Genomic DNA, 23,455 nt, shown 5'->3' with positions numbered 1-23,455 from the left:
CCCACTCCCTCGGCTGAGGAGCCCCCCACTCCCTCGGCTGAGGAGCCCCCCACTCCCTTGGCTGAGAAGCCCCCCACTCCCTCGGCTGAGAAGCCCCCCACTCCCTCGGCTGAGAAGCCCCCCACACATGAATGGTCTCAGGAGACATGACACAGAACTGATGGTAGCGTCACCTTTTCTTCTCCAGACTCAAACAATGGGAAAGAGGATTCACCCCCCCCCCCCCCCACTCCTCAGCAGACGAATCCTTGGACCTTCTGCAGACTATCAGTCTGTCCTGATGTTTTTCCTGGAGAGAAATGGCTTCTTTGCTGCCCTACCTAACACCAGACCGTCCTCCAAAAGTCTCCTCACCGTGCGTACCGACGCACTCACACCTACCTGCTGCCATTCCTGAGCATGCTCTGCACTGGTGGTTCCCCCCGAACCCACAGCTAAATCACCTGCAGGAGACGGTCCCGGCACTTGCTGGACTTTGTTGGGTCCCTGAAGGGTCTTCCTCAAAACGATTGACCCTTCCCCTTAAAATTCGTGATCTGATAAATGTTTGCTTTAGGTGCAATCTCAGTAGCAGCGATATCCTTGCCTGCGAATCCCTTATGGTGCAAAGCAGTGATGGCTGCGTGTCCTCGCAGGTAACCATGGTGGAAGAACAATGATTTCAAGCACCGCCCTCCCTTTTAAAGCTTGCAGTCTGTTATTGTCACTCAATCAGCGTTACAGAGTGATTTCTCTTTCGTTCATAGACGGACACAGCCTTCATTGACCTTAGGGTTATGCTTCTTCCTACCAGGAGATTTAGGCAGAATTCTACAGCACTTAAGGTGTTAAAAACTTTCCTTCATGCCGCTCCTCCCAGGGGGCGTGGCTCCCCCAGGCATAACCCACACCCTGCTTTAGCAGCTTCAGTTTGTTTCTGCCTAACGACAGGAGAGTCAGGCTCTCTCTGGAGTCCTGGACTCCAATTTTTCTCGCTTTTTATTATTTTGTTCCTGCATTTTTTGAATCCTGCGATTCTTCTATCAACAGCCGACTGGGTGACAGGCTGGGTCCTCGACCCTTGTAGTCCCCCCAGGTTCGGCCTTCGAGCGTGTGCCGGCCCTCAGCTCCGCTTTGGGACGTCCACGACAGGCCCCATTGCTCCAGGGGCGGCCGGGGAACTTCGGTTCTAGGGCACACATATGACCGGTCTCTATGGCCTTGTCACAGTGTGTCTGGCTGACAGCCATGCCGTTCGCGGACGTTGGTTCTGTCTGGGATACCTCCAGCCGGGTAGTCGCAGGACAGGTAAGTAGTGGCCCCTTACTCAGGTAAGTGGTCTGGCTGGAATGTTCCCTTGGGAGGTCGACTGAGGGGTTTTCCCTGCTTTCCTCTCTCCCTTATTCCTCTCCCTCCTTCCCCCTTGGGGTGACGGCTGTGTGGGTTTTTTTTTCTCTGGGGCTCATTTTCACTGGTCCGTGGTATGGCGGGGGCTGTTTGTGTCACTGCAGGGGACTGTGGTGGACATTCTGGACGTTTTTCTGTGTGCTGTATTTTGTGTGCTGACAGTTTGGGTACACTGTCTTTTTAAATCTGCGCCACGGCGGCCATTTTGCCAGAGCCGCGATTGCATTGTTCGGCGGCCATTTTCTTGTGGCCAGCGCTGTTTTCAGCTCTAGTTCGGCCTCTGGTGGCCGTTTTGGCGAGGAAAAAAGACCGCGAATCCTCTGAGGGGACAGACGCAGCGCTGCAGCTTCTTCTCGGCACACACTTGTCCTTCACAGACCGCGCTGTACCAGGGGGGTGGTGAGTCCCAGGGACCCCATACTGTTTTTCTAGCGGCCGGGAGGTGACCTGTGGGGGACTTTTTTCCTGCCCTTGGCAGTGGGGGTGACACGGCAGCTGCAATATGGAGCCTGAATCAGGCCCCTCATTCCTCACGATGCCGGAGTTAACCCTTAACGCCCCTTCCCCTGATCCTGCTTCTGGGGACATCTCTGACGCAGAATCAGATCATGTTATTGCTGCTTCTGGTTCTGTAATGTCAGAAGATGCGGGCTTAACCCACATGGACAGCGAGGATGACTCTGCTGCGGAGTCTGCTGATAAGGAATTTGTTGGAGCTCTTATTACGGCGGTGCGTGAGACTCTAAAATTAGAGGATGTAGCGGAGACACCGGCGGTGTCAGTCCCTTTTGGATTCCGCAAACCACCGCGTACCGCTAAGGTATTCCCCTGTGTTCCTTATTTGGACAATATGTTATATAAGGAATGGGATACACCGCAAAAAGTTTTTACTGTTCCTAAAAGCTTTGCTACCCGTTACCCCCTGGAGGAGGACTTCTTGAAAAAGTGGGTCTCTCCTTCGTCAGTGGACCCTCCTGTGTCCAGACTGAGTAAGGCTACTACGTTGCCTGTGGAGGGGGCTCCTGCTTTCAAGGACCCCGCTGATAGGAGAGTGGAGGCCGTGGCCCGCTTCCTATTTTCGGTAGTGGGTTCGGCGGTGAGGCCGGCTCTGGCCGGAGCCCTGGTGGCACAGACGCTAACTGAAAGGGTGAAGCTCCTGCTGCAGGATCTGGAGGTCCAGGGTGCTTCCGAGTCCTCTAGGGACCTGGCTGAACAGTTGGTTCAGGGTCAAAAGTTTCTCTGCGAGGCGGCCATAGATTCGATTCCTTTGCTTTCCAGGGCTTCTGTCTACGCAGTGGTTCTGCGCCGCCTTGTGTGGCTGAAATGCTGGACGGCTTACCAGTCCTCAAAAAAGGCCTTGGTGGATTTGCCCTTTAACGGCGAACGGCTTTTTGGGGCGTCCCTGGATGACATCATAAAGGATGCCACAGGGGGTAAGAGCACCTTGCTCCCACAGTCTGAGAAGGGTAAGGAACCCTCGCCGCAAGCAAGGTCCTACTTTTACTACCCCTAAGGGTTTTTTTTTTTGTGCGCCCAGCGCGGTGGGAAATGGTCCGCAAGGTGCTAAAGCCCCTGCTGCCGGGCGTAAGCGCCCCTGGTTCAACAAACCCAACAAGCCTGCGGAAAAACCTGCCATAGGAGCGATCCGCGATGCTGGGGGGCGGCTGGTGAACGAACCCGAGCTTATCCTGTCAGAGCTGGCTACTTTCTACTCAGAATTATACAAATCAAGGGATGACTTCACCGACGGGGAGCTGCAGGGTTATATTAATGCTGTGGCCCTTCCGGTCTTGAGCGATACGGCGAGGACTGAGCTGGAGAGGCCGCTTACCCTGGAGGAGCTCCGGGAGCGCGCGGCCTCTTTCCCCACGTGTAATGCCCCGGGGGATGATGGCATACCCATGGAGGTGTACACTTAGTATGGGGAGGTGATGCTGCCCAAGTTACTTGAGGTGTTCAACTCCTCGTTTGACTCGGGTGAGCTGCCTCCATCCATGGCAAGGGCGAACATTATTTTGCTACTAAAGGCGGGCAAGGATCCACTGGATCCTGGGTCGTATAGGCCTATTTCTCTCTTACAAGGCGACGTTAAAATACTGGCGAAGGTTCTGGCCATGCGGGTGAACAAAATCATTTTGTCTATTATACATCCCGATCAAGCGGGATTTATGCCCGGTAAATCAACTGCGACGAATCTCCGTCGGCTATATCTGAACATGCAGACTCCCTCAGACTCCGCCGGCAACAGGGCACTGTTGTCGTTAGATGCCAACAAGGCCTTCGACAGTGTTGGCTGGCGGTACCTCTGGGCGGTGTTGACCAAATTCGGCTTTGGCCCTAGGTTCCTGAGATGGGTAAGACTTCTGTATGCTACGCCAAAGGCGGCAATACGAATGGCGGATAGGATGTCCCATGCCTTCGCTCTGGGCAGGGGGACCAGGCAGGGCTGTCCCCTGTCCCCCCTGCTCTTTACCTTGGCTATCGAGCCCCGGCCCTGGTGAGGGACTGCGAGGCGGTTCGGGGGTTCCGATATGGCGACATGCATGAAAAAATCATGCTCTATGCGGACGATATGCTCCTCTGTCTGGAGGATACGGAGGACTCCCTGCGACAGGTTATGTCCATTCTTACTGACTTTGGTAGTTTCTCAGGCCTCACTATTAACTGGACGAAGTCAGCCCTGATGTTCCTTGACGGGGGGCCGGCGCCCGGGAGTAGTTTGCCCTGCTCTGTCCCTGTAGTGCCATCCTTTAAGTACTTGGGGGTCTGGATATCTCCTGTAATAACGGACTACTGCAAACGAAATGTGCACCCCCTGCTGTCCAAATTCAGGGATAAGATCCAAATCTGCAACAGATTGAAAATGTCCCTAGCTGGTAAAACAAACTTCATTAAAATTAGGGTTGTCCCGATACCACTTTTTTAGGACCGAGTACGAGTACCGATACTTTTTTTCAAGTAGTCGCCGATACCGAATACCGATACTTTTTTTAAATGTGTCCCCAAATGCAGCCATGTCCCCCACATATGCAGCCATGTCCCTCTAGCCATGTCCCTCACATATGCAGCCATGTCCCTCTAGCCATGTCCCTCACATATGCAGCCATGTCCCTCTAGCCATGTCCCTCACATATGCAGCAATGTCCCTCTAGCCATGTCCCTCACATATGCAGCCATGTCCCTCTAGCCATGTCCCTCACATATGCAGCCATGTCCCTCACATATGCAGCAATGTCCCTCTAGCCATGTCCCTCGATGCGGAGGCGCGATGCCGCGGCAGCGGCGGGGGGGGAAAGTATTCTATTTAGGTATCGGGGGTATTTGCGCGAGTACGAGTACTCCCGCAAATACTCGGTATCGGTCCCGATACCGATACTGGTATCGGTATCTGGACAACCCTAATTAAAATGATACTGATGCCACAACTGCTATATTTTCTCCACAATGCACCTATTGTCATTACCCTTAAAATATTCCGAGTAGTTAACTCTCTTTTCAGACAGTTGCTATGGCACACCAAAACCCCTAGGATAAAGTTAGAACAACTGCAGCGCCCGAAGGAGGGAGGGGGCCTAGCTCTACCCAATCCCTGGTTGTATTACCTAGCGGCACAGCTTCAGCATCTGATAGGGGCCGTGGAACCACTGCCCGGGACCTCTGCGGCTAGGCTTATGCTGCGGGGCTCTGGGGAAACCACGATACCTGAGGGGTTGGAGGCTCGAAGGTTTCAGAAACCCAATAAGCGTATGCCCACGTTTGCTTTAGTCCAGAAGATCTGGAACAAAGTCAGGCAGCTTTAAAATGTGGTGGGGTTCACTGAATTCAGCCCCCTGTGGGAGAATGACTCCTATGGGGAGCTGGCCAAGCTTGACCAGGGTCGCAGGTGGGGGCCGTTGGGGGTCACGCACCTTAAACATGTCTTCAGGGGGGGGGGCCCTGCTCTCTTTCAGTGAGCTCAGGACTAGATTTAACCTACCAAATAACATGCAGTTCTATTATATGCAATTGCAACACGCAGTGAGGGCGCAGGGGACAGCTGTGGACTGGGTTCAATCACCCACGCCAATTTTCCGGGTGGTGAGCTCTGCACGGGACACCAAGGGCATGATCTCGCAGTGCTACAACATGCTCCTGGCTTTATTTCTGGAGGGGTACCCTATGAGGATTGCAGAACAGTGGGAGACAGACTTGGGGCCCATTGAGGGTGAGTTGTGGGAGGAGGCATTACAGGCTGTACATACCTGCTCGCTGAATGTGTCACAGAGGGTCTCCCAGCTCTACATCCTGTTAAGGGTGCACTTCACCCCGGCTAGACTCTTTAGAATGGGCAGGGCTCCGGATTCACTTTGTGGACGCTGTAGGGCGGCCCAGGGGGATCTGATTCACTTACTCTGGCGTTGCCCCAAGCTTCATAGGTACTGGACGGAGGTCCTGGCTACGCTGAATTCGGTGTTCCGGACCAACGTTCCACTGGACCCACTGTGCTGCCTGCTGGGTGTTCTTGAGGGGGCGATAGCGGAGGAGGCTGCCAGAGTAGCATTTGCCAGGGCATTGTTTCAGGCGAGAAAGCTCATTCTTATACATTGGAAATCGAGAGAGCCTCCCTCGTCCAAGACATGGGTTCAGCATATGGGTAGAACACTCCTGGTGGAAAAATATATCTACCAACACAGAGGGAACGCAGGGAAATTCTTTAAGCTTTGGGACCCATGGCTCGAGACACCAGGGCTAAGCCCCATGGAGTTGGTGCAGACAAGGCTATTAGGAGGCGTGTAGGAGCAGAAATAACTGTCAGGGCCACCTATCTTGATATTTGAACGGGGGAGGGGTGGGAGGGCGGATAGGGAAGGAGGTTCGGCATAGTGGGTCCAGCTGGTTGAGATGGTGTATTGAGAATGTGAAAGGATTTCTTGCCATACTGTTGTAATCTGATTTGCATTTCTGTTATATTTGATGTTGGAAAACAAGGTGTGAGATGTCATTCTATATCCTTCCTTGACTGTATGTTTTGTGAGCAATAAAAACCTTTTTGATTAAAAAAAAAAAGAGTCAGATTTCTGCTCTGGCTGTTTACTTTCAGCGTCCCTTGGCGGCGCACTCCTTGGTTCGCACGTTTGTGCAGGGGGTCCGGCATGTGGCCCCCCCGGTGCGCCCTCCGCTACCTTCTTGGGACTTGAACTTGGTCCTCTCGGCGCTTCAGCGTGCCCCCTTTGAGGACATTCGGGAGATCCCCTTGCTGACTCTGTCGCGGAAGGTGGTTTTTCTGGTAGCCATTACCTCTATCAGACGAGTGTCTGAACTGGCGGCCTTGTCTTGCAAGGCCCCCTACTTGGTCATCCATCAGGATAAGGCGGTGCTGCGCCCGCGACCTTCTTTTCTTCCGAAGGTCGTTTCGGCCTTTCACATTAACGAGGACATTGTTGTTCCATCATTATGTCCTCAGCCGAAGAACCCGAAGGAAGCCATTTTACATTCCCTGGATGTAGTTCGGGCCCTTCGAGTTTACTTGTCGGCGACAGCTCCGTTCCGGAAGTCGGACTCGCTGTTCGTGTCTGTGTCCGGTCCCAGTAAGGGCCTGGCAGTCTCGTCGGCCACCATTTCCAGGTGGATCCGACAGGTTGTGCTTCAGGCCTACGCCCTGAAGGGGCGGGCGCCCCCCTTTCGGGTCACGGCGCATTCGACCAGGGCGATCAGTGCCTCTTGGGCTTTCCGACACCAAGCCTCTGTGTTACAGGTGTGTAAGGCTGCGACCTGGTCGTCGGTCCACACTTTCTCAAAGTTTTATAAGGTGGATGTGAGTGCATCTTCTGATGCCTCATTCGGCCGCAGGGTGTTACAGGCGGCAGTTTAAGGTTGGAGTTCCTCCGTTGAGTGACTCCGGTTTTGTTTGGGGTGAAACCTGTTGTTTGCTGTGTTATTTTCCCACCCCTCGAATTTTTTGACACTGCTTGGGGACGTCCCTAAGGTCAATGAAGGCTGTGTCCGTCTATGAACGAAAGAGAAATGGATTTTACGGTGAGTACAAAAATCCTTTTTTCCAGCCTTGTCCTCCAGCACTGACGCCGGTGTTACCGAGAGAATTGCTGAAGTCAGCCGGTACTTTTGTGGGAAGGCTGAAATGCAGTGAAAATAGATTTTTTGGGGGGGGGGGTTCATGTTTTTTCACCTAAATACATCCTATGCGTTAAGGCGGAGCTCCGCCATTACAAAAATATTAAAAGCCAGTATACAAATCCTGCAGCTGCTGACTTAATATTAGGACTCTTACTTGTCCTGGAGTCCAGCGCCGCCCGCAGCAGAGGAGGAGCGATCGCTCGTCACTCTGCTGCCCCCCCGCCATCCTCGGTGAGGGAACCAGGAAGTGAATCATTCCGGCTTCACTGCCCGGTTCCCTACGGCGCATGCGCGAGTCACGCAGCGCCGTCCTCACGGGTCCCCGCTGTGTTCTGGGAGCCGTGTATTTCCCAGAACACAACGGGCGGGGGAGGGAAGTGACCAACTACCCGCAGAGAGGACTCCCGGAAGTGGGTGCAAATACCTGACTTAGGTATCTGCACCCCCCTCCCCCCTGAAAGGTGACACCGGAGGGGGGGGGGTTCCGATGAGCGGAAGTTCCACTTTAGGGTGGAGCTCCGCTTTAAGGTGAAAAAACATCCGACAATACTAGGCCCCCAGCCCCCCCTCATTTTACTTACCTGAGCCCTTTCACCTGCTGCGCTCGCCCCCCGCTTCGCCGCTCAGCCTGGCCATTGATTGGCTAGAGTGGATGGATTGATAACAGCGGGGCCGAGTAATACAGTGAGCGGCTATACCTGCCCGCTGCATCACGGGAGCTCGCCCGCAAGAACTAACCCCCATGTGAGAGAGCTTCCATAAAGGGGGTTAGTTCTTGCACGGAGGAGCCGAGGGACCCCAGAAGAGGAGGATCAGGGCCACTGTGTGCAAAACGAGCCGCACAGTGAAGGGAAGTATAACATGTTTGTTATTTTAAAAAATAAAAAAAAATCCTTTACAACCCCTTTACTCTCTCTTCCGTTCATGGACGGACACAGCAGCCTTCCTTCAGGAAGCGGATATAACCCAAAGGTCAAAGGCTGCTGTGTCCGTCCATGAACTCAGAGAAATGGATTTTACGGTGAGTACAAAAATCCTATTTTTCATGGTAAAGAGGGACTTTACTCTCAATTCGCCTGATCGCTCTTCATAACATTCTGGAGGCAGCAGACAATTCATATTTGTGTAAATCGCTTACCCCTCCCCCTCCGTGCCAACCCCCGCCTCCACCCCGGGCCTTGGCACAATTTTCGTTCACGCAGCCGGTCCCCGGTGCCAAAAAGGTTGGGGGGCCGCTGCTCAGCTAATATTTTATAAGCAGTTACAGAAAATCATTTTTTTTTCTTTTTGGGATAAAGGTTTTACCTAAATAAATAAAAGCTGATCATTGTAAAGCCCCCCGCCAGTAGTAAATGGTTTGTCTCATCTCTGTGACTGATACATTTTACAAAGAGTTTTGAAAAACAAAAAGACTTACTGGCTGGATCACCAAAATAGAAGAAAGTAAAACAAGGAAAACTAATGCAGCCGTCACATCAAAGAATTGATACAATAAATGTTTGATTTTGGGCTTATTACCGCTTTAACCACTCGCCGACCAGCCGCCATCATTATACGGCGGCAGGCCGGCACGATCCCGCGAACCGTCGTAGGTGTACGTCGGTTTGGTTAAGCGGGATAGTGGGTGTGCGCGCACGCACGCGCCTGCTGCACTGCGGGGGTTGCCGATGCTTATGACCGCCGGCTACGACGATCGCGGGCGCGAGAGGCAGAACAGGGGCGTGTCTATGTGTGAACAAACATCCCTGTCCTGTGAGGAGAGGCAGATCGTGAGTTCCTACCGGCTGGTAACAACGATCGTCATCTCCTATAGTGAGTCCCCTCCCCCCTACAGTTAGAACACACACTAGGGAACACGTTTAACCCCTTGATCGCCACCTAGTGGTTTACCCCGTCCCTGCCAGTCACATTTACACAGTAATCAGAGCATTTTTATAGCACCGATCGCTGTATAAATGACAATGGTCCCAAAAATAGTGTCCGATGTGTCCGCCGTAATGTTGCAGTCCCGAAAAAAAAAAATCGCTGATCGCCGCCATTACTAGTAAAAAATAATAAAAATGCAATAAAATGTTCCCCTTTTTTGTAGACGCTATAACTTTTGCGCAAACCAAACGCTTTTTGCGATTTTTTTTTTACCAAAAATAAGTAGAATAATACATATCGCCCTAAACTGAGGGGAAAAATGTTTTTTTGAAAAAAAAAATTGGGATATTTATTACTCTTGTACTGAGGTTTCTGCATGTCTGTCTTGTGACTTGTAGGTACAAGGACCGCCGTGTACACAATCCTAAGCCCCTCCCACTGTTAGCATGATTTAGCCACACCCACATTTTGCTGTTCACGGTGCCCCAGGCTGAACCTCCGAAGGAGAAAAAACATCTTTGGCCCCGCCCCCGAATGTTGTCAATAAATGAACGATGACTGATAATTGATATAACTGTTACTATGGAAACAGCGAATTCTCCCCCGCTCTCCGATCATCCATCCGATCATCATCCATTTCTTGGATTCCAGCGATTAGAAATCATAACTCCGCCCTCCTCTGTGAATGGAGAAGATTTCACACATCAAAGTAATCATCGTTTATTCCCATCAATGAAGAGAAACTGCCATCAATATTGGGGTCCCCCCTTCCCTTCTGTTAGGTAGACCCGCACACAGTTGAAGGAACTCAGCAAGTAGGTGGTTCTAGGGCGGTTCTATGGCGGGTAGGCGGTTCTAGGGCGGGTAGGCGGTTCTAGGGCGGGTAGGCGGTTCTAGGGCGGGTAGGCGGTTCTAGGGCGGGTAGGCGGTTCTAGGGCGGGTAGGCGGTTCTATGTACATCTTGGAGAACTCAGCACAGATCTTCCATTTTCCAGCAGAGGACGTGGAAACGAGGCTAAACCATCGTATATATTCGAGTATAAGCCCAAAAAAAATGTGCTGAAAATGCCCCCCTTGGCTTATAACCGACTCACCTTTTTGCACCTGATCTCCCGGAAGTTGGGGACCCGGTACCGGCACACATGTAGCCCCCTCTTCCTCTACAAGTTTGTTGTCCGGTGGGAGCACCGATTTTTCAAAGCCGGGCACCCCTTCCATAGACTCCCATGTTAAACGTCTAGTCATGGGCACAGTGAGGCATGCAGACGGACACCCTAGGCGTTTTCCCAGTTTTTTGTGGTAAAATGAGGCGCCTCGGCTTATACTCCAGTATATACGGTACTCAACGACGCAGAAAACACAGGCGGGGGGAGGGGGGGTGCAGGCCATTTACTTGATACATTTTATTGGGCACTAACACTTGAATAACTTTTCATATTTATCTCAGGAATTAATGCATTTGTAGATTTGTATTTCTTGTTTGAGTGCTGCACTTTATTTCTATTTGGATTTACTTTTTCATAAGGTTGTGTCAAAGCTGCTTTTTCCTCTGAAAGTCTTCTGGGGACCCCAAAAAACATTCCCCCGGGGGACCATTGAGGATCCTGTGCACCCCGAGCATCACCTTCAACACTCGCTGGAGGTTCTGATGACACTTCACTCCGGGACCAGGGACCCCTCCCCCCACAACCCCACAGGGACCCCCCCCCCCACACAGGTACCCCTCCCCCCCACAACCCCACAGGGACCCCCCCCCACACAGGTATCCCTCCCCCCCCCGGTACCCTCCCCCCCCCACACAGGTACCCCTCCCCCCCACAACCCCACAGGGACCCCCCCCCCACACAGGTATCCCTCCCCCCCCACAGGTACCCCTCCCCCCCACAGGTACCACCCCCCCCCCACAGGGACCCTCCCCCCCACAACCCCACAGGGACCCCCCCCCCACAACCCCACAGGGACCCCCCCCCCGGTACCCTCTCCCCCCCCCCCCCCGGTACCCCTCCCCCCCCCACATGTACCCCCCCCCCACAGGTACCACACCCCCCCCCCGGTACTACCCCCCCCCCACACAGGTATCCCTCCCCCCCACAGGTACCACCCCTCCCCCCACAAGTACCCTCCCCCCCACAGGTATCCCTCCCCCCCACAGGTACCACCCCCCCCCCCACAGGTATCCCTCCCCCCCACAGGTACCACCCCCCCCCACAAGTACCCTCCCCCCCACAGGTACCCTCCCCCCCACAGGTACCCTCTGACCTTTACACACTTTGATTGGAGAACACATTCACTTATTGTACACAAGTCTCCCCCACCAGGAATTACACAGCAGTCATCAACGGGAAAAGATTTTATTCAAAGTCATCATAACCATCATGCAATGAGCAGTACAGCCACAAGGGGCAGCAGATCACATTTTATGTCAGAAATCAATCTCATTGGGTCTGGAGGCGCTGGAACCAGCAATCAAATACCAGGACACTGAAGAGTCCAATCGGATTGCAGCATTGGTGGCCCTTCTAGGAATGGCGGCTGGTTTTCAATGACTGGTTCATGCTGGGACTGCCAGTCCTGAAATGTCCACCGTATGCAGAACCATGTAGTCCAACACATTGTGAGATACTATACATGGCGGCCCTGCAATATGGATCTAACAGAGAGTTCGAGGCGGCGCCCCCTACTGCTGAATATATGGGGGTCCCCCAATCCTAAGAGAAGGTCAGAAAGCAATGCTCCGCCCACTCCGACACAAAACGGGGAATTCACATTACGGGAAAATTAACCTAGTACAGGTATACAGAGCAATATATACAAAGGAGGTACAACTATGGAGGATCAATATACACAAAGTCCTAAAAGAAGAACAAAATGGGGGAATGTGATCCTCCAATCAGGACAATGAAAAAATGTGATCCTCCAATCAGGACAATGAAGTGTTGTGACATCTGAAGGATATCCAGTAAAGTGCAGCTAGTGACTGAGGACCATAAGAAGGGTGGTGGGGAGTATACAGGGACAGTAATGGTATTATGGGTAGTATTTGGGGGCCGACATGTCACGGCCCGTGGTGGTATTATGGGTAGTATTTGGAGAGCGACGCGTCAAGGTGGTATTACGGGTAATATTTGGGGACTGACATGTCACGGCCTGTGGTGGTATTATGGGTAGTATTTGGAGAGCGGCACGTCAGGGTGGTATTACGGGTAATATTTGGGGACGGACGTGTCACGTCCTGTGGTGGTATTACGGGTAATATTTGGGGACTGACGGGTTATAGTGGTATTATGGGTAATATTTGGGGACTGATGGGTCATAGTGGTATTACGGGTAATATTTGGGGACTGATGGGTCATAGTGGTATTACGGGTAATATTTGGGGACGGACGTGTCATAGTGGTATTACGGGTAATATTTGGGGACGGACGTGTCATAGTGGTATTATGGGTAGTATTTGGAGAGCGACGCGTCACGGTGGTATTACGGGTAATATTTGGGGACTGACATGTCACGGCCTGTGGTGGTATTATGGGTAATATTTGGGGACTGACATGTCACGGCCTGTGGTGGTTTATGGGTAATATTTGGGGACTGACATGTCACGGCCTGTGGTGGTTTATGGGTAATATTTGGGGACGGACGTGTCACGGCCTGTGGTGGTATTCGGGGTAATATTTGGGGACTGACGGGTCACGGGCTGTGGTGGTATTATGGGTAATATTTGGGGACAGACGTGTCACGGCCTGTGGTGGTTTACGGGTAATATTTGGGGACAGACATGTCACGGCCTGTGGTGGTTTATGGGTAATATTTGGGTAATTATCGGTCACATTCCGTGGTATTATGTAGAGTACACGGGTACTGATTTGTGGTAATCCATGCTGGTGTTTCGGGTCGGCAGCGGTTCTACATTTCCGTGAACGGATGTCCACATTGGGTCAGGCTGCGAGAGAAGCTGTCATCAGCGAAGAAGCAGTAACATTCACAAACAAAGCAAGGAAGCATCATATACATTTCCTGGTAATAGGGGAACCTCGGGGCCGGACTGAGGGGCCCAATACTGGATGTGAAGTCACAACACTCACTCCTTGGCTTTGCCGATGATGGCCAGAATGTAGAGGAAGATATTGATGATATCTGTGTAGAGATTGAGGGCAGCAAAGACATATTCCTCTGGACTAAGTGCCAACTGCTTATTGCCCAGAATCATCTGCGTGTCCACCGCCAGGAACTAGAGGGAGGCAAGAGAGAAAGCCATTAATCCAGAGAGCCACCAAACCACCCGCCAGGCACAACCCAAGACATCAATCTCAGAAGTCTCTACGCTCGTCATCCATGAACAAAACAGGTATAGAGGGGACGATGACCAGATCTGCCTCGTTTCCAGGACACAATGGTTTGGAGTGGTGGTACAGAGGGTAGGAGGACACAATGGTGTGGGCTGGAGGTGGTACAGAGGGTAGGAGGACACAATGGTGAGGGCTGGAGGTGGTACAGAGGGCAGGAGGACACAATGGTGAGGGCTGGAGGTGGTACAGAGGGTAGGAGGACACAATGGTGTGGGCTGGAGGTGGCACAGAGGGTAGGAGGACACAATGGTGAGGGCTGGAGGTGGTACAGAGGGAATGAGGACACAATGGTGAGGGCTGGAGGTGGTACAGAGGGAATGAGGACACAATGGTGAGGGCTGGAGGTGGTACAGAGGGTAGGAGGACACAATGGTGAGGGCTGGAGGTGGCACAGAGGGAATGAGGACACAATGGTGAGGGCTGGAGGTGGTACAGAGGGTAGGAGGACACAATGGTGAGGGCTGGAGGTGGCACAGAGGGTAGGAGGACACAATGGTGAGGGCTGGAGGTGGTACAGAGGGTAGGAGGACACAATGGTGTGGGCTGGAGGTGGTACAGAGGGTAGGACACAATGGTGTGGGCTGGAGGTGGTACAGAGGGTAGGAGGACACAATGGTGAGGGCTGGAGGTGGTACAGAGGGTAGGAGGACACAATGGTGAGGGCTGGAGGTGGTACAGAGGGCAAGAGGACACAATGGTGAGGGCTGGAGGTGGCACAGAGGGTAGGAGGGACACAATAGTGTGGGCTGGAGGTGGTACAGAGGGTAGGAGGACACAATGGTGAGGGCTGGAGGTGGTACAGAGGGTAGGAGGACACAATGGTGAGGGCTGGAGGTGGTACAGAGGGTAGGAGGACACAATGGTGAGGGCTGGAGGTGGTACAGAGGGTAGGACACAATGGTGAGGGCTGGAGGTGGCACAGAGGGTAGGAGGACACAATGGTGAGGGCTGGGGGTGGTACAGAGGGTAGGAGGACACAATGGTGTGGGCTGGGGGTGGTACAGAGGGTAGGAGGACACAATGGTGTGGGCTGGAGGTGGTACAGAGGGTAGGACACAATGGTGAGGGCTGGAGGTGGTACAGAGGGTAGGACACAATGGTGAGGGCTGGAGGTGGTACAGAGGGCGTTGGGCTTGTTTTGCCACCTCTAGAGTTTGGGGGAAGGGGACGGGGCTCCAGGAGACGGTAGGAAGTCACATGCTGCATGTAAAGTTTCCAGACAATTTAGAAGAGGTGACATAATGGGAGGAGTTTAGACAGATCTGCCCCGTTTCCCCTTCTCATGGGGGTCGGGGTCTTCTCCGGACCCCCGTATGCGGGGCCAGGACTCGCTGTCATTGGTTGATGAATATATCTGGTCCGGCACCCGAGGGGTTACACGGATCAGACAGAGAAGATTACACCTATAATCCCCGACCAACGCTGAGGCTTCTTATCATTGTGACCTCCAAGTGTCATTCCCACTCAAGAACTCCGCCCTCCATAGTAAAGGAAGCTTTTCCCACCGACACAAACCTGGACCCACCCCCAGGATCAGCGGGGGGGGGGGGACGGGACGGGACGGGGGGGGGGGGGGGGGGGGTGGAGATCGCTCGAGGCATGAAAAAAAAAAAAAAAAAACATTTTTGCAATTCACTAAAGAAAAGACGAAAAGAACGCCGCGCTATTTCTTGAAGTGATGAGATATCTTAGGAGCGACAACTTCCACGTCCTTAGGAGCGACAACTTCCACGTCCTTAGGAGCGACAACTTCCACGTCCTTAGGAGCGACAACTTCCACGTCCTTAACAACGACAACTCATCCGCTGTCAGGGGGATTCCTCGCAGACAGCAAAATGTAAAGAAAAGAGCCGGTGTGTGTGTGTATATATGTACACCCCCCCCCCCCCCACACACACACACACAGACCCCTCCCCCATTTATGTAAATCTTTTCATGTGACAACACTGAAGAAACGACACTTTGTATCTACAATGTTGTGTAGTGAGTGTACGGGGGGGGGAGGGGTGTACACACGGGGGAGGGGTGTACAGCTTGTATAACAAATAACTCAACAAAAGTGAGGACACCCCTAAGTGAAAATGTCCAAATTGGGCCCAAAGCGACAATATTTTGTGTGGCCGCCATTATTAACCCTCTCGGGCATGGAGGTCACAGGTCGTCACGAGTCCTCTTCCCCTCACTTTAAATGTTATTTTATTTTCATTTGCTTATTTTGTACACTGTTGCTTTCATTTATTATCAGTTTTATTGTAAAGATCCCTTGTGACAGCGACGGGCAGTGACAGCGACGGGCAGTGACAGCGACGGGCAGTGACAGCGACGGGCAGTGACAGCGACGGGCAGTGACAGGTCCTCTTTATGGGGGGATCCAGAAGACCCCAAATCCCTCCTCTCAATTTAACACCAAGATCAGCTTTTTTTAACACTTTTGGCTGCTGTATATGCAAAGGGACGCTACACATTCCCCCCCCCCCCCCATGGGTAGAAGGAGATGTGACCGTACACTACCCCCCCCATGGGTAGAAGAGGATCTGACCGTACACTATCCCCCCCCCATGGGTAGAAGCGGATGTGACCGTACACTACCCCCCCCCCCCCCCCATGGGTAGAAGCGGATGTGACAGGACGCGGTGTGTGAAGCCCATACAGGTGAGATATACAGCACAGCGTCATACAACTTACACACGTGAAGAGAAGGGCGCCCAGCGCGGCGTACACTATCTGCAGGATCTTGTTACGGATGAAGATGCAGAGGATGGAGAAGACGATTAGGACCACCAGGCTGACCATTAGGACCCCCATACAGGACGTGAAGTCATACTTTGTCTGTGGAAAGAAAAACAACAACAAGGTTACAGCGAATGATCTCCAGGAAACCACTAATGGGAGGCCGACCGCCCAACACCCCCGGGGGGGGGCATAGAGGAGGCCGACCGCCCAACACCCCTGGGGGGGCATAGAGGAGGCCGACCGCCCAACACCCCTGGGGGGGCATAGAGGAGGCCGACCGCCCAACACCCCCCGGGGGGGGCATAGAGGAGGCCGACCGCCCAACACCCCCGGGGGGGGCATAGAGGAGGCCGACCGCCCAACACCCCCGGGGGGGCATAGAGGAGGCCGACCGCCCAACACCCCCGGGGGGGGCATAGAGGAGGCCGACCGCCCAACACCCCCGGGGGGGCATAGAGGAGGCAGGCCGACCAACACCCCTGGAGGGGGAATAGAGGAGGCCGACCGACCAACACCCCCGGGGGGGGGGGGCATAGAGGAGGCCGACCGCCCAACACCCCTGGGGGGCCATAGAGGAGGCCGACCGCCCAACACCCCTGGAGGGGGAATAGAGGAGGCCGACCGCCCAACACCCCTGGAGGGGGAATAGAGGAGGCCGACCGCCCAACACAACGTTTCGCAATACGAGCGCTGTGAATTTTTAAACTTTACAATTCGGAACAGAAGTAGAAATCCAACAAACAAAGAATCCCGCGGGCGCTGCGAACTTTCAATGTCCAACCTGTGGGGTTCAAGAAAACCAAATAAGCAGCGCAAAGCACACAGAAGCAGCGCAAAGCACACAGAAGCAGCGCTCAGTGGAGACGCTCGCGTTACAACGATTGCATCTCTTCTATTTATTTCCATCACCGTGGTTACACCAACGCCGACGCCCCTATTAGGGCGTCTGGATCCCCATTGGCTGCCTTGTCGCTCTCCGTCCATTGCTGACGTCAGAGCGCGCCCGGCTCCCCATTGGTTGGGCCATCGGCCTCCGTGTCTCTTGCTCTGCTGTACGATCACCACATCCATTGGCTCCCGCACAGGGTCTGCCTGCCTGCCCCGCCTCTCGCTGCGACACCCGTAGCGTCCATCCTCGGGACCCCCGACCCCCATCACAGCAGGTAGACAAGAGCCATTCTACCGCACGTTCCTCCCGCCACCTGGATTTCGGAGGTCACCTTGAAGTTGACAAGTTTCAGCCCTCAAATTTTACAATGGCTGTTGGCGAGCATGGGGCTGCCTCAGAGTGGGGGGGGGGGGGGGGGTTAGCACCGCCAACACTCCTCCCAGCCAGGGGAAGAGAGAGGAAGAGGCGAGCTGTCCGGATCAGCAGAGAGCGGGATTGCCCGCTCTAATCGCTTTCATTAGAACTTTCCGTGTTCCCCGTCACATAGCTCCACCTCTTAGCCCGGCGCCTTTGATAGACAGAACGCGGGTCCAATGCGGTACATGTGTGACATCAAAGGCGTCGGGCCAAGAGGCGGGGCTATGTGACGGTGATCCCCGGGAACACAGGAAATTCAAATGAAAGCTATTACAGCAGGCAGTCCCCGCTCTCTGCTGATTCAGACGGCTTGCTTCTTCCTCTGCACAGGTGAGGCTGCACTGATGGGCACAGGAGGGGCTGCACTGATGGGCACAGGAGGAGGCTGCACTGATGGGCACAGGAGGAGGCTGCACTGATAAAGTTGTTAATATTTTCATAACTTAATTCTGCATAAAACATTTAAGTGTCATTTATGAGGGTGTGTTATGGGGCGGGATTAGGGGGCAGGGCATAGTAGGGGTTGGGCGGGGCAACTGGTGGCGAGTAATCCTTAAGGCCTGGCTAGTAGCTCAGGAATTGAAATTTTACTCTGTGGCCCTATGGATTTAATGTTAACCCCTCCCGTCTTTGGCTCCGCAGTGGTATCGGTGTTGCTCTTAATAATCTTTTATTACATCACATTCATTTATTATTGTGTGCATTTTAAAGTGCCCATAGCTCTGTGCTACACCAATGGTATTTTACCCTATACAAGACTAACGTTTTATGCCGTCTCCATTGAGCGCTGCTTTTGTGTTTCCATATTAACCCCTTTAAGGGTTCCTAACCATTACACTACGAGTGACACTTCTCTGATCGCCGCTCCCGATGACAGGGAACCGATGATCAGTGACCTGTCACTAGGAAGAACGGGGAGATGTTGTGTTTACACTGACCTCTCCCTGATCTTCAGCTCTGTGACCCGATCGCGGGACACCGGAGGACAGAGTCCGCGGGTCCCACAGTCACGAAGCTCGCGAGCGTGCCGCTGGCAGCGCACACCCATGCGGCAGCAAATTAAAGGGGACGTACATGTACGCCCATTTGTCCAGCCGTGCCATTCTGTAGACGTATAAGTTCGCGCGGCGGCTGTTAAAAGGCCAGAAACTGCGTGGTGGAGGAATGAAAAGATCCGACCTGTTGGGACGGGCCGGAGATCATCTGCTAGAAGTCTGAGTATGTATGCGTACCTTAGGGGTCCTCTGGTCCGATTTGAGGCCTCTCCTATTTTGTGGGCAGAATTTGGCGGCACAGATCGAGGCATCCGGAGGCCAGGGCTAGAGGATCCCTGAAGGCCATGAGGTCTACATTTGGAATCCCCATCTTTGGCAGATCCTCCTGGGATGCGATAGGCAGAAATCCCTGGAAAAGGAGATCCTGACCATGAGAAGATCTGGTTTGCCACCTTTAAAGTGGTAGAAAACTCTGTACTACCTACAGGTGAGCCTATAATAAGGCCTATAATAAGGCTTACCTGTAGGTAGAAAGAATATCTCCTGAACCTGTAAGGTTAGGGTGACTGGAGCAGCGCATGCGCAGAGGGGATCCTCGGCTAAAGGCCCAGCAGAGAAGTCTACCGCGTGCATGCGTGGGAGTGACATCGCCGCTGGAGCGGCGATACCCGGGAAGACACGCCGAGGCAACATCTCCCTCAGCGTGGACCAGGTAAGTTCCTCACACCTCGTTTCCAGGTAAGTATTTCATAATGAACTAGTATGCAGTGCATACTAGCTCATTATGGCTTTTGCTTTTCAGGTGTAAAATAAAAACACACGGCAGCGGGGTTTACTACCACTTTAAGCCCGCCCCCCCTTCTGTGAACAAACTGAATAAAATCCCTAAAAACCTTTCCACAACTGGGACAGGTACAATAACCAGCAACAAAAGAAGCTGCTGGAGGGCGACCTGGATAACCGGCGCTCACCTCGGAGAAGAGGGCAGGTTTAAAGTCAAATCTGTGAAGGGGGGGGGGCTCCCGATTTGTAGCCTTGGGTGGCGACAGAATGAGCCCAAAAAATCTGGGATGTCCAAAACCCAGAGAGATAATAAAAAAGAGGCCAACAAATGTCCTTCCCCTCAGAAATGGGGGTCCGCTCACTGGCAGAAGACTTGGGCGTTGAAGGTGTCTTGATGTAGACCTGGAGGACTCGGCCCATGGGGGACAAGGGGGAACCCTTCCTATGAAGAGAATTCTTTGCAGCTGCTCTCTGCACTCCGGTTCTGCTGACCAGCATATTGGCCACAGGAGTCTGTGCATCCGGGCAGACAACCCCAGACATCTGAGGAACTGGAGGAAGGGGGGTGACTCCGTCCCTCCGAGTAGGACACACACTGATATGTCTCAGGCGGAGTCTTTAGGATCCAGAGCCCCGAGCGACATTACAGACCGGTACAGAGCACAGTCCCTGAAGCCTTAGCCGCGGATCCCAAAGCTTCGGTCACACCATTGTGGATGGCCCTGGACTGATGTAGCACCTTGCTGCTAACCCAACGCACAGCGGGCCAAGGTAGGCACCTAAAACCACCACAGACTGGCCCCATGTCTTCTCTGGCGAGGGCCGGGTACAGTCCCTGAAGATTATGCCACAGGTCACCAAACCAAAAACCTGTCTAATCATTGTAAGCACCACTGCCTGTGGTCAATGGTTTGTCTGATCCATCAAATGATACATTCTGCTGGAGAGCTTGTGCAGAACAGACTTACTGGCCAGATCAGCAGGTGAAATTAGAAGCCTCAATAAGAGAATGAATGTGGCGGTCACATCTGAGAATTGGTAACCTGCAATATAAGAAATGTCTGATTTTGGGGTTTAATACCAACTAACACCCAGCAAGGACACATCCAACTCCCGCCAGACACCAGCAAAGAATCGAGGCCTGCTGGGAGTGGGAGGGGCTATATGGGGTGTAACGGCACCCCAAGTATGAGAGGGGTTAAAGCCGTTCCATTCCCCAACACCAAGGCAGCTCCAGTCAGGCGAACAAGACCCACAAGAATAATTCTGCCCCAAATACGAGACGAAGCTCTGTAGGAGGTTCAAGCAGGAATGACCTTTATTGGAAGGAATACAGGCTCTTATCTACACTTGAGAAAACTGCAGTCACCACAAAGACCCAGACCCACCCACATCACACAATGGTTACCCAACGAGCCCCCAATACACATTATTCTGAGTGTCAATACATCCCTTAGCAGACAACAGGTGAGTTCATTAACTAATCCCTTAGACAGCATAGTTGAATCAGAGGCATGACCTTTAGGCTAGACTTGCCGTCTGGTAGCTCAGAAGACACAATCAACATTTTCACAAATACACCGTCACACAATTGCAGGGTCAATTAGCACAACAATCAATGAGGATCTAATGACTCTTAAATTGAACTTCCTGGAATGCCCATATTAGGAGTTATACTTCCTGGGCATAGCCCTCACAGCACACAGGGGATAACATCTTCATATTTCTTGAGAGATATTGTTAATAAATATTACTGTCCCATTTGAAGTAGTCCAAGATATACATTTCTCAGTCACCCTGCACCCCTAAAGGACACAGGGTGATTTAGACATAAGAGGTGTATGGGGAGCTGAAGCAAGAGTATCCCATACTTTCCGAGAGATTCTGGGTTCCACGGGCCCTCCCGTTACATGGGGGTACCTGCCTAGAAGCGAGGGTTGCAGGGGAGGGAGCTACCTGCCTAGAAGCGAGGGGGTTGCAGGGGAGGGAGCTACCTGCCTAGAAGCTAGGGTTGCAGGGGAGGGAGCTACCTGCCTAGAAGCGAGGGGGTTGCAGGGGAGGGAGCTACCTGCCTAGAAGCGAGGGGGTTGCAGGGGAGGGAGCTACCTGCCTAGAAGCGAGGGGGTTGCAGGGGAGGGGGCTACCTGCCTAGAAGCGAGGGGGTTGCAGGGGAGGGAGCTACCTGCCTAGAAGCGAGGGGGTTGCAGGGGAGGGAGCTACCTGCCTAGAAGCGAGGGGGTTGCAGGGGGGGGGGCTACCTGCCTAGAAGCGAGGGGGTTGCAGGGGAGGGAGCTACCTGCCTAGAAGCGAGGGGGTTGCAGGGGAGGGGGCTACCTGCCTAGAAGCGAGGGGGTTGCAGGGGAGGGAGCTACCTGCCTAGAAGCGAGGGTTGCAGGGGAGGGGGCTACCTGCCTAGAATGGAGGTTTGCAGGGAGAGGGCTACCTGCCTAGAAGCAAGGGGGTTGCAGGGAGAGGGAGGGGCTATATGGGGGTACCCGCCTAGAACCGGGTTGTCTGAGCGACCAGAAAGGGAAGATATGGAGGAAATTAACATGTTGGGCGGCTGTTGGAATTATAAATAAAGTATAAAGTCCATCAAATCCTAAAATGTTACACCCCTGAAAACGATATTTCATCTCCCCCACTATGAGATCCGCAGCACACACTATACAACCAATGTAAACCCCAACCACACAGAGGTTACCCGTTTCAGCACAGAAATATATTGGGTATTACCATCCCCCGATCACACCTACCTGCATGGAGAAGAGGACCACAGTGAAGCAGACGGCCGCGGTGATCCCAACCGCCATTATTACCGCTTCCGTGTCATAAAAACTGGCGATCATTCCCACCATGTACGACAGGCTGAGGGTCAGGATGGACTAAGGAGAGAGAAGACACACACGTCAGAACGCATTTTACACCCGGCCATGGGGCGCGACGGACACACGGGAGGGGGGGACATACCAGCGCCACCAGATTCCAGGGGTGTCGGCGGCGGAAGTCCCCGCAGCAGCTGAGAGTGATGAGGGAGCAGAAGAAGATGGCATAGGACAGGTAATAGGTCCAGGTGTTCCTCTGCACATAAAGCCGCACTTCCTTCACAAAGGTGAAGACCGCCACAAAGGAAAACGTCACCAGAAGCTGAATCGTGAGGACCAGGAAGACCTGCGGGGGAAGAACAAGAGAGCCGGCGTCACTGCAAACATCCAATCAGATCTACACAACACGGGGGGAGGGGGGGGGGGAGAGAGAGACAGAAGGGAGAGAGAGAGAGAGAGACAGAAGGGAGAGAGAGAGAGAGAGACAGAAGGGAGAGAGAGAGAGAGAGACAGAAGGGAGAGAGAGAGAGAGAGACAGAAGGGAGAGAGAGAGAGAGAGACAGAAGGGAGAGAGAGAGAGAGAGAGAAGGAGAGAGAGAGAGAGAGAGAGAGAGAGAGAGAAGGAGAGACAGAAGGGAGAGAGAGAGAGAGAAGGAGAGAGAGAGAGAGAGAGAGAGAAGGAGAGACAGAAGGGAGAGAGAGAGAGAGAGAGAATGAGAGAGAGAGAGAATGGAGAAAGAGAGAGAAGGAGAGAGAGAGAGAGAAGGGAGAGAGAGAGAGAGAAGGGAGAGAGAGAGAGAACAGAGGGAGAGAGAGCGGAGAGAGTGAGAGGAGAGAGAGAGAAGAGAGAGAGAGAGAGAGAGAGAGAGAGAGAAGGGAGAGAGAGAGAGAAGGGAGAGAGAGAGAGAAGGGAGAGAGAGAGAGAAGGGAGAGAGAGAGAGAAGGGAGAGAGAGAGAGAAGGGAGAGAGAGAGAGAAGGGAGAGAGAGAGAGAGAGAAGGGAGAGAGAGAGAGAGAGAAGGGAGAGAGAGAGAGAGAGAAGGGAGAGAGAGAGAGAGAGAGAGAGAGAGAAGGGAGAGAGAGAGAGAGAGAGAGAGAAGAG

At 53.2% G+C, this 23,455-nt stretch overlaps 1 protein-coding gene across 1 annotated transcript; it reads right to left on the bottom strand.

Moving 5' to 3' along the window:
- Positions 1-13,062: 13,062 nt before the first annotated feature.
- GRINA (glutamate ionotropic receptor NMDA type subunit associated protein 1) lies at positions 13,063-22,731 on the bottom strand (the record flags this gene model as incomplete). Its single annotated transcript, XM_040335063.1, has 4 exons — positions 13,063-13,594; positions 16,398-16,541; positions 22,286-22,414; positions 22,500-22,731. Coding segments are annotated over 4 exons (655 nt in total), but the record flags the coding sequence as incomplete, so codon positions are not given.
- Positions 22,732-23,455: the final 724 nt, after the last annotated feature.

The sequence above is a fragment of the Rana temporaria genome, unplaced genomic scaffold (genome assembly GCF_905171775.1).
Source record: "Rana temporaria unplaced genomic scaffold, aRanTem1.1, whole genome shotgun sequence".
Lineage (NCBI taxonomy): Eukaryota > Metazoa > Chordata > Amphibia > Anura > Ranidae > Rana > Rana temporaria.
This window is presented reverse-complemented; position numbering and strand designations above follow the sequence as displayed.